The sequence below is a fragment of the Erythrolamprus reginae genome, chromosome 2 (genome assembly GCF_031021105.1).
Source record: "Erythrolamprus reginae isolate rEryReg1 chromosome 2, rEryReg1.hap1, whole genome shotgun sequence".
In the NCBI taxonomy this organism is placed as follows: domain Eukaryota; kingdom Metazoa; phylum Chordata; class Lepidosauria; order Squamata; family Dipsadidae; genus Erythrolamprus; species Erythrolamprus reginae.
The window spans coordinates 215410357-215425270 of NC_091951.1; the positions used below are offsets into that span (position 1 = coordinate 215410357).

Here is a 14914-nt window from a genome sequence, read left to right on the forward strand (position 1 = left end):
CGTGGCTCCGGAAGCCCGCGTCCATCGCACGGGCAACGATCTAGGAGGAACCCCTGCAGGCGCGGCTCCGGAGGCCCGCGTCCATCGCACGGGCAACGATTTGCCAGCGACTCCAGTAGTGCCTTTACCCGCCACCCCAGGGACTGCAAAACCTATTACCCCCCCACCGAAGTTGCGGTGGAAGCTGAGGTCTCTCCAGAACCCCTAACCGCCCTGGATGTACCCCTATTGTATCACCACCATTTATGCTATTGTGATTCCTCTTTTGCTTCAGTTCCTAGCCTTTCTCTACTTCCTCTTCTTGGTGAGTACCCAGCGCCCTCCTTCCCACCGTCGGGGTCCTCATGGTTGATGGTCCCACAATGGAGTCTGGGAGTCGCTTGCGAACAACCCTTCGCCGTTTGGCTTGTCTCCGTAAAACCCTTGTGTTGGTATTGAGCGTGCTCATTTTTTTCCTATTGATAAGTGTTTCTATTAATTCTATGTATGCCTACCGTATTTTTCGTGCAAAGGGAGAGTCAGATGGGCCTTTGGATTCCGTTGCCATATGCGAAGACACGGATCCCAATTTTGATCCCACCCCCTCGGTGGAGCCCTCTGCTTTGGCACTTACACCTTTACAGGTTACAGCAGTGTCAAACCCCCCCTGTATGAAGTGTATGCGAGGCCCCCCTGGTAAGAAGCAGTTTGCTCGGACCACCCTCAGACCCCCCAACTGCACTGAGGTGGGACTGCCCCCTTGTTGGCATGATGGTCGTAAATTTTCTCAGTGTAAGACTGGGAGTACTATTAGATGTTATCTCACTCAACCCCCCCCTTTACTGGCTCCCAAGCCCCTCTCTAAGGGGGGGCGCTCCATTCCTGACACCTGTCCTATATGTTTTGCTAATGGTGATACTGTGTACTATTATGCTGGGGAGCCTCCATCCTGTACCCCCTTGGATTTTCTCCCATGCCAGCACATTGGGGATACCCTTTATCGCTGTAATGGAACTCAGGGTTTCTTGTGCCGCCTTCATGAATTGCAGCCCCGCGCTCCAATAATCCCTTTGCGGGCCCCTGATGGCCGCCCTAAGACCCTCTCTCGTGGTAAGAGGGCTTTGCGGGACAAGGCAAGCCCTCCTTCTGCCTGCCTCCCCTGTATTCAAACTACCCGCACAGACAATTTTCTTGCCCGCACTCTTGTTTACCATACGGCCACTCCTCAGTCTTGTGAGACTTTTAATCTTCCCCCTTGCACTGTGAATGCCACTACCTACCAGCGGTGCAATGGGCCTCAGGGTGTTCTGTGTTATGACCCTAAACAGGCAACTAAAGTAACTAAATATCATGTTATTCTCCGTCACATTACATATGGCCGGAGGGAGGAGATTCGCCGTACCTCTATTCCCACTCTCAATCTCCCTGTTAATTTTACCTTTGATGCCTGCTATTATATTAACCGTAATGCCCACCCCCAAGGCGGGTGTGGCAGCCTGGCTTGGGAGCGCTCCTATTCATCCCAACATAAATATGTTTGCCATGGTTCCCAGTGGGGTGATTGCCGTGTGAGTGGCCACAACTACTGTCCCTATTGGTCTTGTGTTACGTTTGCTACATGGACCCCTGGCACCACGGGTGGAATGAAGTTCTCCCTAACTCGGGGGGGGGGGGGGTTTCCCCTGACTGCAAGAGTGGCCAGTGTAATCCTGTCACTCTCTCTTTCACTCCGGTTGTTGTCCCCCGAGCTCCTATGCTTTTTGGAATGCAAATAGACGGCCAGGGAAAGGACCCCTCCCTGATTCTGTCCTTGGAAATCACGGCCCAAACCCGGACAGTGGGACGGAAAAAGAGCCTCTTTTGGTCCTACTATCAGGAAATGGATAAACTGAATACATGGGCAGCCCCCCCTGCTGTAACCAATACTTTTGTGCAACTAGCCCAAGATGTGGCACGCACCCTTCAGGTTACAAACTGTTTTGTCTGTGGGGGAACTAACATGGGTGAGAAATGGCCTTGGGAAGCACTTGAGTTGAATTATACCATTGTCCATGACATGGAGCTGGCCGGTAACCTGACAGCTACTGCGGGGAAGGAGGGGACTTGGGCTCTGTCTTCTAATTTGGTGGGCAATGTCTGTTATACCCGTAACCACACCGCTGGCTGTGCCCATGTTGGGAACCTGCGTTGCCTGTCCACGTGGAACAATGCAGCCTGGTGGTCTGGCAAGGGTCTGCAGCCAACCCCCATGGCCCGGGCGTTGCAAAACGTTAGCCTCCTGAACCCGTATATTTTGGACCCCCAAAACACCAAATTGCTTTGGCTTGCTCCAGATGGCATGTATTGGATTTGTGGGAAGTATGCTTATGCCCAACTCCCACTCAACTGGTGTGGCTCTTGTGTCCTTGGTGTTATTCGCCCTGGGTTTTTCCTGCTCCCCCTGAAGCATAGGCAGGTTCTTGGGGTGCCTGTGTATGATGAAATTGGCAATGTTCGCTCTAAGAGATCCCTAATTAGTGACCTTAAGATTGGGAACTGGAAGGATGATGAATGGCCCCCCGAACATATTATAAAGGTTTATGGCCCGGCCACCTGGGCTGAGGATGGTACATTTGGTTATCGTACCCCCATTTATATGCTTAACCGTCTCATCCGCCTCCAGGCAGTGGTGGAGATTGTCACTAACGAGACGGTCCGTGGTCTTGCCCACTTGGCCTCGGAGAGTGTTAAATCACGTACTCATATCATGCAAAACAGACTGGCTTTGGACTATCTTTTAGCCAAGGAAGGGTGTGTGTGTGGGAAGTTTAATTTGTCTAACTGCTGCATCGAGATTGATAACAGTGGGGAGGTCATTAAGGAGATCACAGATCGCATGGTCAAGATTGCACATGTTCCAGTGCAGACTTGGAGAGGTCTGGACCTCTCTCATGCTCTTGCTGGGTGGCTTCCCTCTTTTCCCGGTATAAAATATGTTTTGGCTTGTGTTGTTTTTCTGGTGGCTGGCTGTGTTATTGTCCCCTGTGTGCTTCCTCTTCTTATGAAGCTTTTTCATAGCACTGTTTCGCTGGTGGCGGACAAAAAGTCCTCCGAGAAGATTTTGGCTCTGTGGCACCTGCAATTGCTAAACAACCGCAGGGGAGGAAATGAGGAAGGGGAACCTGCCACTCAGGACCCCGATAATGAGGAGCCAATATACGAAGTACTCCTGCCACTTCAGCCCCGGACCCTCCAACACCTTCAACCCCCTTCCAGCAGCAGGGTTGAAACCCCATCCGAATAAACTTTATTTCGGTTGGAGTTCCAAGAGGGGGGAAATGAGGAAGCTGAGCTTTGCTTTGATATCATTTTATATTGCATCTCTTGCTGAATTCTGTTTTTTTAATATATGACCTTTGTCCTACATATCTGCTGTACTTTTAGCATTCTTAAAGTGCTGAGAGCCGGGCAAAAGGGTCTTTCCGTTTTCACACCTGTACTTCCTCTGTGCCCGGGTAGGGTGCAGCTTCTGCTTGAACGCGTAACCACGAAATGTGCTTAGGAAGCTTTGATGGTGTAAGATAGGATGTCAGCTAGCAATAACTTCATACGAATATAATCACTGATTAACCACAAGTTCTTCTTTGTGCCGACCACAGGTACTTTCGATCTGTAATTCTCATCTCTGTATTTTTTACATCATATAACCTTGCCCCTTTGATGTTTGATTGGATGTTTTATTCTCCGCTTTTTGAATATGTATAAAAACCCAAAGGGACAGATTTACAACTGTTCAGACATTCTTTTATTCTGCTGAACCGCATGCAATAAACCTGTATCCTGTATCCCGTATCCTCCTGTGGTCTCTGGTCCCTTATTGGCATCAAACATCTGTGTTTCTGCAACAAGAGAGTTTAAGGTGTGGTTAAGGCAGTGGTGTAAAGCTGAAGGTTTTGGCTATGTAAGTCATGATGTCAGCAGGTGGTCTAATAAGGAGTTGTTTAAGAGAGATGGTTTGCATCCATCATACAGAGGTACCCAGGTGCTCAATGAGGAATTCAGAACTTTTTGGACAGGCATTTAAACTAGGTAAAGGGGACAGAGATGTAACTGATGTGGATTTCTGTCCCTGACCAATGAGGATAAATCAGTTTCTGGAAGCTTATGAAAAGGGAGCTGCAAATAAAATAGATGTAGTTGTTGATGATAAGGGGCAAACTAATAATGAAAATAATGTTATTCGGGTAATGTGCACGAATGCTCGAAGCTTGAGCAACAAGCTCTGTGAGCTAATGGCCATAATATCTAGAGATAATTTGGATCTGATTGCCATAACTGAGACATGGTTTAAGGATTCTAATGAATGGGAAATATCCATACCAGGATATACACTGTATAGGAAGGATAGAATAGAGAGAAGGGGAGGTGGAGTAGCCATTTATGTTAAAGAAAGTCTAAAAACAACACTAATTCAAAATACGTGTAAAGATCTGGAGACTCTCTGGATTTGCAGGCAAAATAAAGAAGGATCTGTCATTAGAATTGGGGTGATCTATAGGCCTCCAGGGCAATCTGAGGAATATGACAACAAGATGGTGGATGAAATTACCCAAATGGCAGTACAGGGAGATATTGTTGTTATGGGTGATTTCAACATGGCTGATCTTGACTGGGATATCTCCAGTGCCCTTACATGCAAAAGTAAGAATATAGTAGAGGCCTTTACAGGAGCAGCTCTGGCACAGCTGGTTAAGACACCAACTAGAGGGGAGAATATTCTAGATTTAGTTTTTACGAATGGGAATTGGGTTTCAGAGGTCAAGGTGGGAGAAAATTTAGGTTGCAGTGACCATCTATGTTTGTGGTTTGATGTAAAAACTGATTGTGAGCAACCCTATACTGCAACCAAAGTATTGGATTTCAGAAAATTTTTTTTTAATGCAATGGGGGAATATTTAAATAATGAATTAAAGGGGGGGGATAAAATGGCAGGAGCAAGCACCCAGTGGACTGTATTAAAAAAGGCCATCTTAAAAGCCACTGGACTGTATGTAAGACAAATGACTAAAGGTAAAAGGAAGAAGAAACCGCTATGGTTTAGCAATGATGTAAGGGCTATAGTCAATGAAAAAAAGGCTGCCTATAGGAGGTATAAAGAGTCTGGAAGTATAGCTGATAGAGAGGTGTATAAAATGAGACAGAAGGAGGCGAAACAGATAATATATGCTGCTAAAGCCTCAAAAGAGGAAGAAATTGCCAAATCTGTAAAGAAGGGGGATAAAACCTTCTTCAGATATATTAGTTATAGGAAGAAGAAAAACTGCGGCATCACAAAGCTTAGTACCGGGAATAATACATGCATTGATGGGAATAAAGAGATCGCTGACCATTTCAATAGCTACTTCTGTTCAGTTTTCTCAAAAGACACCTTACAAAATAATACTGTAGAGGGATATAGCATTGCTTCCAGCTGTATGGATTCAGCTCCAGTGATCTTAGAAGCCGATGTCTTAGAAGAACTTGAACGATTAAAGATAAATAAGGCAATGGGTCCAGATGGCATCCACCCCAGAGTTCTTAAAGAACTCAGATCTGTCATTGCTACCCCTCTGACTGATTTGTTTAACCAATCCCTGTTAACAGGAGATGTTCCTGAGGATTGGAGAATGGCTAGTGTTGTGCCTATTCACAAGAAGGGCAGTAGAAAAGAAGCTGGTAACTACAGGCCAGTTAGCTTGACATCAGTTGTAGTTAAAATGATGAAGACTCTACTCACAAAAAGAGGATAAATCAGCACCTAAAAAACAATAACTTAATGGATCCAAATCAGCATGGCTTTACTGAAGGCAAATCATGTCAGACTAATCTCTTTTTAAAAAAAATTTTTTAAATTGATTTTCATAAAATAGACAGACATACAAACATTAAAAAGAAAATGGGGATACATTTTCCCCGCTTATCTTGAAAGTATAAATTCAAATACAGAAAAAGAATACATAATTAGATATGTTAAATATTAAAATTTTTGCTAAATTTTGAATTAAAGTTTTTCACATTTTCACTAATATATATATAAAACCAAAATTCTTACCATATTACTTATATATAAACTAATTCTAATATAATCCTTAAACACAATAGATTTAACTAGTACTAATATAACCCAAGCAAAAATAAGTACCACATGTTTACTAAAAATAGATTATATATCTTATTTTTTCTTATTTATTCATTTATAAACTTTGTTCCATGTTTCGTAGAACTTAGTATCTTCTTGATCATTTAGACGTCTTGTCATCATATCCATTTCAGCGCAATCTAATATTTTTGCGATAACTACTTCTTCTTTGGGGACTATCACGATCCCGATCATTGCAAACGGGCTAAATCGCGATTTTTCAACCCGGAAGTCAAAACACCATCTGCACATGCGCACCCTTTTTTTCTATGGGCATGCATGCGTAGATGGCGCCGGGCAGATCAGCTGCTGGGCGGCTTCCCTGGGTCTTCCCCCTCTTGCTGGCGGGAGGGCGAGCGGCGGGCATCAGCGAGGAGTTTCCCCACTGCCCACGCAAACTCCTCGCTGCCGCTCGCCCGCCCTTCGCCCGCCCACGCCGTTCGCTCGCGCCGCTTCCCAGCTGAGTCCTGAAGCGAATTGGCTTCAGGACTCAGCTGGGAAGCGGCGCGAGCGAGCGGCGCGAGCGAACGGCTTGTCCGCCGCCTGCCTGCCCGCGCGCCCGCGGGTCGCCCGCCCTTCGCCCGCCCATGCCGTTCGCTCGCGCCGCTTCCCAGCTGAGTCCTGAAGCGAATTGGCTTCAGGACTCAGCTGGGAAGCGGCGCGAGCGAGCGTCGTGGGCGGGCGAAGGGCGGGCGAGCGGCAGCGAGGAGTTTGCGTGGGCGGTGGGGAAACCCCAGCGCCGCTTCCCAGCTGAGTCCCCTTCCCAGGAACCCCAATCTTTGGCTCCTCGCTAGCGCTGCGGAAGTAAAAACTTCCGCAGCGCTACTTCGTGAAAACCCGATCATTGCTAGGGGTCCTGGAACGGAACCCTCGCAATGATCGGGGGATCACTGTAATTAAGTATAAAATTTCTTTCTTATAAATCTGATTGGTAATTCCTAATAGATAAAATTCCGGGGTAATTTCTATATCTTGCTTTACAATTTCTTTTATTATTTTCTCTATCATCTTCCAATATATTTTAGCTTTACCACATGTCCACCATTGATGGTAATAGGTTCCTATTTCTTTCTTACATTTCCAACACAATGGAGAGGTTTTAGGAAACATTTTTGCTATCCTATTTGGTGGGAGATGTCATCTATAAAACATTTTAATTTGGTTTTCTTTTAATGATACTGATTTAGTCATTTTCCAATTATTAATCCAGACTTTCTCCCATGTATCTATATCTATTTCTTTATCAATGTTTTTGCACCATCTTATCATATTATCTTTTAAAGTCAACTCTACATTTTTGTGTGCGATGAGGAATTTATATATTTTCCCTATTGTTTTTGTTTGGTTAAGAGTAATTAAATTGCTTAAAATTTTTTTGTTCTTATTAAAGATGTAAAGTGTTTTGTCCTTCTGATATCTGGATCGAATCTGTGCGTAGTGCCACCAATCTATTGTTATCCCTTCTTCTTGTAGTTTGATCCTAGATTTTAATTTCATTTGGTCATTTAATAGATCTTTATATCTTATTATTTTTTTGTCCTTTATGGACTTTGGGTGTATTATTGCTTCTAGAGGGGCAACCCATTCTGGAATGGTTAAAAAGTGGTTTTTCCTTATATCTTTCTAGACTTCTATTAGATATTTCCTTACTGTATGTCTTTTAAAGTATGAGTGATTTTTCTCCTTATCATACCATATGAAGGCATGCCATCCAAGCATGAGACCCTTCTAAATTAAATATTCTTTTATTTTCTAAAGTTATCCAATCTCTAATCCATGTTAAGGCGGCAGCCTGATAATATAATTTCCAATTTGGAAGTCCGAAACCTCCCCTTTCTTTAATGTCCTCTAGGAAATTTATTTTTATCCTTGCTTTTTTCCCTTACCATAGAAATTTTTTAACTATGTTTGTTAAGTTTTTTAAAAAAATACCCCCTGGATTTATTGGGATTACCTGAAAAAGAAATAAAATTTTGGGCAGAATATTCATCTTAATTGTTGCCACTCTTCCTAAAAAGGATATTTTTAAATTGTTCCAAATTTCTAAATCTTTCTTGATTTCTGTCAATAATTTTATGTAATTATCATTTTTTAATGTTATTGTTTTAGCTGTTAACCATATTCCTAAATATTTTACTTTTTTGGCAATCTTTATTCCGGAAATGCATTCTAATTTGGTTTCTTGTATTTTATTCATATTTTTGGTTAAAAATTGTGTTTTACTTTTATTTAACTTTAAACCTGCTACCTTTCCACAATGTTCTATTGTCTGCATTAATATTGGAACTGTCGTTATCGGTTCTTCAATTATAAAGGTCAAATCATCTGCAAAAGCTTGGACTTTGTAAGTCTCGTCTCCTACAGTTAGGCCTTTTATTTTGGGGTCTGCTCTTATCTTGATTAATAAAGTCTCCAAAGCCATAATAAATAACAAAGGCGATATAGGACAACCTTGGCGAACTCCCTTGTTTATCTCAAGAGTTTCCAGTTGTTCATTATTTAATATTATGTTCGTTGTTTGTTTTGAATAAATGGCATCTATTAAATTAACAAATTTTGGACCAAATCTCATTTTATTTAATTGCATTTTTATAAATATCCAATTAACATTGTCAAAGGCTTTTGGGGCATCCAGGAACATTAATGATAATGTTTTCCCTGGATGTTGCTCATAATATTCTAACGTATTTATGACCACTCTAAGGTTGTTTTTAATTTGTCTACCTGGTAAAAAGCCATTTTGATCTTGATGTATTATCCCATCTATAACTCTTTTAAGTCTGTCTGCATATATAGCAGTAAATATCTTATAATCTACATTTAATAATGATATAGGCCTGTAGTTTTTAATTTTTTCTGGTTCTGTACCCGACTTGTGAATTAGGGTTATTAATTATTCTGACCAGGATTTGGGAATTTTACCCTCAAGTCTACATTCGTTAAAAATTTCTAACATATTATTTCTTATTGTTTCATTTTCTATTTTATACCATTCTGCCGGTATGGCATCTGGGCCAGTGGCTTTATTATTTTTCTGTTTTTTAATTATTGTTAGGAGTTCTTCCACTGTTATTGGTCCATCCATAATAGCCTGTTGATCTTCCGTTATTTGTGGTAATTTTGAGTGTTCTAAGTAGTTAAAAACTTCATCTTCACTAATATTATCTTTTGTATATAGTTCTTTGAAAAAATTATATACAATGTCTGCTTTTCCTTCTGTGTCGTATTTTATTAAACCGTCCTTATCTTCTAATTTTTTAATTATTTTTGATTGCCTCTGTTTTCTAAGTTTATATGCTAGCCATCTGCCTGGTTTATTCGCATGTTCAAAGTGATATTGTTTTGCTCTTTTTATTTTTTCAGTTATTTGATTTTGTTCTATCAGTCTAATTTTATGTTTGATTACATCTATTTTTATTTTCAAATCTTTATTCTTTGTATTTTGTTGTGATAATGATTCTAGTTGTTTTAGTTCATTTATTAGTTGTTCATATTTTATTTTGTTTTCCTTATTGTATTTTGCTGTATAAGATATCGTTAATCCTCTTATGTATGCTTTAGTTGTGTCCCATAGATTTTGTGGAGTAGTGTCTGAATTTTTATTAATTTCAAAAAATAACTTATTGGACCCAAATCAGCATGGCTTTACTGAAGGCAAATCATGTCAGACTAATCTCATTGATTTCTTTGACTATGTCACAAAGGTGTTGGATCAAGGTGGTGCCGTGGATATTGCCTACCTGGACTTCAGCAAAGCCTTTGATACGGTTCCACATACAGAGCTGATAGATAAATTAGTGAAGATTGGACTTAATCCCTGGATAGTTCAATGGATTTGCAGCTGGCTGAAGCGTAGACATCAGAGAGTTATTGTTAATGGCGAGTATTCTGAGGAAAGTCAGGTTACAAGTGGTGTGCCACAAAATTGAACGGGTCCAAAGACAGGCTACAAGAATGGTGGAAGGTCTTAAGCATAAAACGTATCAGGAAAGACTTAATGAACTCAATCTTTATAGTCTGGAGGACAGAAGGAAAAGGGGGGACATGATCGGAACATTTAAATATATTAAAGGGTTAAATAAGGTCCAGGAGGGAAGTGTTTTTAATAGGAAAGTGAACACAAGAACAAGGGGACACAATCTGAAGTTAGTTGGGGGAAAGATCAAAAGCAACATGAGAAAATATTATTTTACTGAAAGAGTAGTAGATCCTTGGAACAAACTTCCAGCAGACGTGGTAGATAAATGCACAGTAACTGAATTTAAACATGCCTGGGATAAACATATATCCATCCCAAATTATTGGACCCAAATCAGCATGGCTTTACTGAAGGCAAATCATGTCAGACTAATCTCATTGATTTCTTTGACTATGTCACAAAGGTGTTGGATGAAGGTGGTGCCGTGGATATTGCCTACCTGGACTTCAGCAAAGCCTTTGATACGGTTCCACATAAAGAGCTGATAGATAAATTAGTGAAGATTGGACTTGATCCCTGGATAGTTCAATGGATTTGCAGCTGGCTGAAGCGTAGACATCAGAGAGTTATTGTTAACGGCGAGTATTCTGAGCAGAGTCAGGTTACAAGCGGTGTGCCACAAGGGTCTGTTCTGGGTCCTATTCTTTTTAATATGTTTGTGAGTGACATAGGGGAAGGTTTGGTAGGGAAGGTTTGCCTATTTGCCGATGACTCTAAAGTGTGCAATAGGGTTGATATTCCTGGAGGCGTCTGTAATATGGTAAATGATTTAGCTTTACTAGATAAATGGTCAAAGCAATGGAAACTGCAGTTTAATGTTTCCAAATGTAAAATAATGCACTTGGGGAAAAGGAATCCTCAATCTGAGTATTGTATTGGCAGTTCTGTGTTAGCAAATACTACAGAAGAAAAGGATTTAGGGGTAGTGATTTCTGACAGTCTCAAAATGGGTGAACAGTGCAGTCAGGCGGTAGGGAAAGCAAGTAGGATGCTTGGCTGCATAGCTAGAGGTATAACAAGCAGGAAGAGGGAGATTATGATCCCGCTATATAGAATGCTGGTGAGACCACATTTGGAATACTGTGTTCAGTTCTGGAGACCTCACCTACAAAAAGATATTGACAAAATTGAACGGGTCCAAAGACGGGCTACAAGAATGGTGGAAGGTCTTAAGCATAAAACGTATCAGGAAAGACTTCATGAACTCAATCTGTATAGTCTGGAGGACAGAAGGAAAAGGGGGGACATGATCGAAACATTTAAATATATTAAAGGGTTAAATAAGGTCCAGGAGGGAAGTGTTTTTAAAAGGAAAGTGAACACAAGAACAAGGGGACACAATCTGAAGTTAGTTGGGGGAAAGATCAAAAGCAACATGAGAAAATATTATTTTACTGAAAGAGTAGTAGCCAAACTTCCAGCAGACGTGGTAGATAAATCCACAGTAACTGAATTTAAACATGCCTGGGATAAACATATATCCATCCTAAGATAAAATACAGAAAATAGTATAAGGGCAGACTAGATGGACCAGGAGGTCTTTTTCTGCCGTCAGACTTCAATGTTTCTATGTTTCTATCCTAAGATAAAATACAGAAAATAGTATAAGGGCAGACTAGATGGACCATGAGGTCTTTTTCTGCCGTCAGACTTCTATGTTTCTGTTTCTAAATTAAATTAAAAATTCTTAAAGACTTAAATATAACTTTTTCTCTACCTGTTATGTTCATATAAGTTACAGAGTAAGAAATTAAAATCTATTATTATGGATTATACATTACCGACAAAACCAATGGTAACAATACCGTAAAAGAGTATAAAAGGAGGCTGTCAATGAGACAGCCAAAGGGAAGAGGGGATGTATACTGTATCTCTTTTTTTCTGTATATAATTTGTGTGTTTGTGTCATTTATATGTAAATAAAAATTATTTTTTTTAAAAAGAATATCTCATTGGTCAGTTTCCATCCATTATTTCTTGCCTGGCCTTCAGGTTCTTTGGAAAATAAGAAACCCTTCCTCACCAACAAAGCAAGGCTTTGGGGGTTACAAAGAGATCCTAAAGCCTCAAAAACGACTTTTTGACACATTTTGGATCCTAGACTTGGTAGCTTCTGTCCTAGTGCCAGGCAACTTAGCTGTGAGTGAGTGAATTAATGAGGGAGAGAGAGAAATAGCAAATAGATACACTTTATAATCAGTTAAAACTTGATGTTATTTTAAATTCACTATGTCTCTGTGTATTTTAAAAGAACTGTCTATGCCTCTGCTCAGTTGAAAGTGACTTGAGTACGACAATTTTACAGTGCTGGGAGTATGTGACTGACTATATGCTATACCTACGAGCACACTTGTGTAACACCTACAATAAACTATATATTTTTTTAAAAAAATCTTACAGTATAACAAAGTATCACCAAATAGCTATAGCACTTAGACTTATATATTGCTTCACAGAACTTTACAGCACTATCTAAGCAGCTTACAGAGTAGCATATTGTCCCCAATAATCTTGATTCTCATTTTACCAACCTCAAAAGGATTGAAGGATGAGTGAGATTCGAACTGCCAAATTGCAGGCAAGTGACAGTCAGCAGAAATAGCCTGCAGTACTGCATTGTAACCACTGTGCCACCACAGTTCTTAGCATTATAAAAGTTATAAATGACATATCAGTAAATCCAAGGCAGTAAAATCAGTATTTAAAAAAAGAATTAAACAATGAGAAAATATATGAAGATAAATAAAAACCTAGCAAACTGATTGCTATGCGGAAAAAGATAACAAATTAAACACATTTAAGGATTACTTTAAAAAATATAATAAAGAAATGTAGAAGTATAAAGTAAATGAGAACATTTCCGTGTGTTGGCCCTCAGCCCTAGCTGATTCTGAACGCACATCTCTTTATAACAGAACAAAGAGTAGTTCTGTGCAAAATATAGCTTTCAGAAATACTATAAGGTGGAAGCAGTGCCCTCAAGCAGGAGAGGCTTGAGCCATTTGAAAGAATTGATAGATAACAAATAAAACACCTGGATGATAGGGTCTAGAAGGCTAACAGCTTGGCTAAAAACAGGTGCTCTGTGTTCCCAATGGGGCATTCCAGACAGAACATTTTGTAATCATTATAATTTCACTATCTCTTTCAAGAACTTTATTCCCACACAGATCCATTGCAACAATCTAATTGGGAGGCTAGCAGTGCATGGGCAATGGTAACCAGATCATATCTCATCACAAAGGAGCACAGTGAATAAATCATTCACTAACAGGAAAACAAGAAATGGGGCCTAAATATGCAAATAGAGTCAAGTACAGTGTTTTTGAGCTACAGAACTATTTTATGCAGTTCTACTTTAAAAATCCTAATCAGCTATTTCTGACATGAAGGATAATCATGGAATTAGAAAACTATTACTGCCATTATAAAACACAAAGAAGCATTAGTTTAGCCAGTTATGTTTTTATACAAAACAGAATATTTACCAAGAGCATTCTGTATTTCAATGGATTTTTCTGGTGTTAGCAGAATCCGTTTGCCATCATAAGGAGAACAGAAATGTACTCCCTCCTCTGTCACCTTCGAGAATTCCACCAGAGATACCATCTGAAAACCACCACTATCCTGCAGAAAAGACACTTTGAAAAAAACTGTGAAGGAAACTGGTACTGACAATAGTGTAATGGTAACAATTATCCAGTATGAACATATGAACTGCATTCACTACCAACCCTATAAGGTGCCCCACACATTTACACATTGTACCAAATCAAAACCAAGCAAATTACATTATGGCTAAATCAGATTCTTCTGCATACCTCCACTACTGGATTTTGTATGCCAGTAATATAAAATAACTGGGTTCATGCATTTTGCTGACCCAGGGTATATTTTATCAATATTTTTATACAAGTTATAAATGCGTAGATTTGTAATTGGTTAAACAGTAAATTGTGGTTTATTTAACTTAATGGTTGAGTTGGGCAAAAAACCTCATATTACAACATTATGCAACATTATAATGACCCATGCAATATGCCTCTCACAATAATCCTTTAACTTTCCAAACAGATTAAAAACTTTACAAAGAATCAGTAATTTGAATGTTTTCAGTACACTAAAAAAACATATAGAGGTAGTACTTGATTTAACAACCATTCAGTTAGTGACAGTAATGGGCACCCAAAATTTTTACTGTCACACTGTAGGTGTGGCTTATTTTGTGGGTGTGGCTTAATGGTCATGTGACTGGGTAGGAGTGGCTTGAACGATCATCATCGTTCAAGTGAACTGTTAAGTCTTTGACTTACAACCTTACCAGTGTTGCTTGCTGGGGTGACATTTTGCTTTGCGTTTCCAGCGCTCTCCTTCCTGGGTCGCCCCGTGCCTCCGGCTGGGTAGCTAGGCGAACAGGTGCTGCCAGAAGCACAAATGCTGCCAGCGCCACTTCCACCCACGCCTTCTGCTTATAGGTGGCCGCGTGAGGCTGGAGGGGAACCAGGCAGGAGAGACGGAAGGAAGGAGGAAAGAGGAAAAAAGCAAGGAGTGCAGACGGAGCAGCAGCAGCACGGAAAAAAAGGAGAGCTGAGCCGAGACCAGTAATCCAGAAAGTAACAGCTGCCGATCAGCTGCAGCTGTGCACACATCTTCATTTCCGCGTTCTACGTACTGCCTGCTGCCAACCCTGGCTAGTGACCATAGGAAGTAAAAATGGCACTTAAAAAAAGACCTATGACCAGTTTCACATTTATGACCATTTACTATGATCCCCATAGTCATGTGATCAATATTTGTGC

At 40.5% G+C, this 14914-nt stretch overlaps 1 protein-coding gene across 4 annotated transcripts in view; it reads right to left on the reverse strand.

Moving 5' to 3' along the window:
• QTRT1 (queuine tRNA-ribosyltransferase catalytic subunit 1) overlaps positions 1-14914 on the reverse strand; it is a 256258-nt gene that overhangs the window by 68708 nt on the left and 172636 nt on the right. For 3 of the 4 annotated variants that reach the window (XM_070741810.1, XM_070741808.1, XM_070741809.1), the window contains one exon: positions 13604-13742. In XM_070741810.1, coding sequence (XP_070597911.1) covers positions 13604-13742 — 139 coding nt within the window. Of the gene's footprint in view, positions 1-13603; positions 13769-14914 lie in introns of all 4 variants that reach the window. The other variant, XM_070741811.1, reaches the window with a different exon arrangement.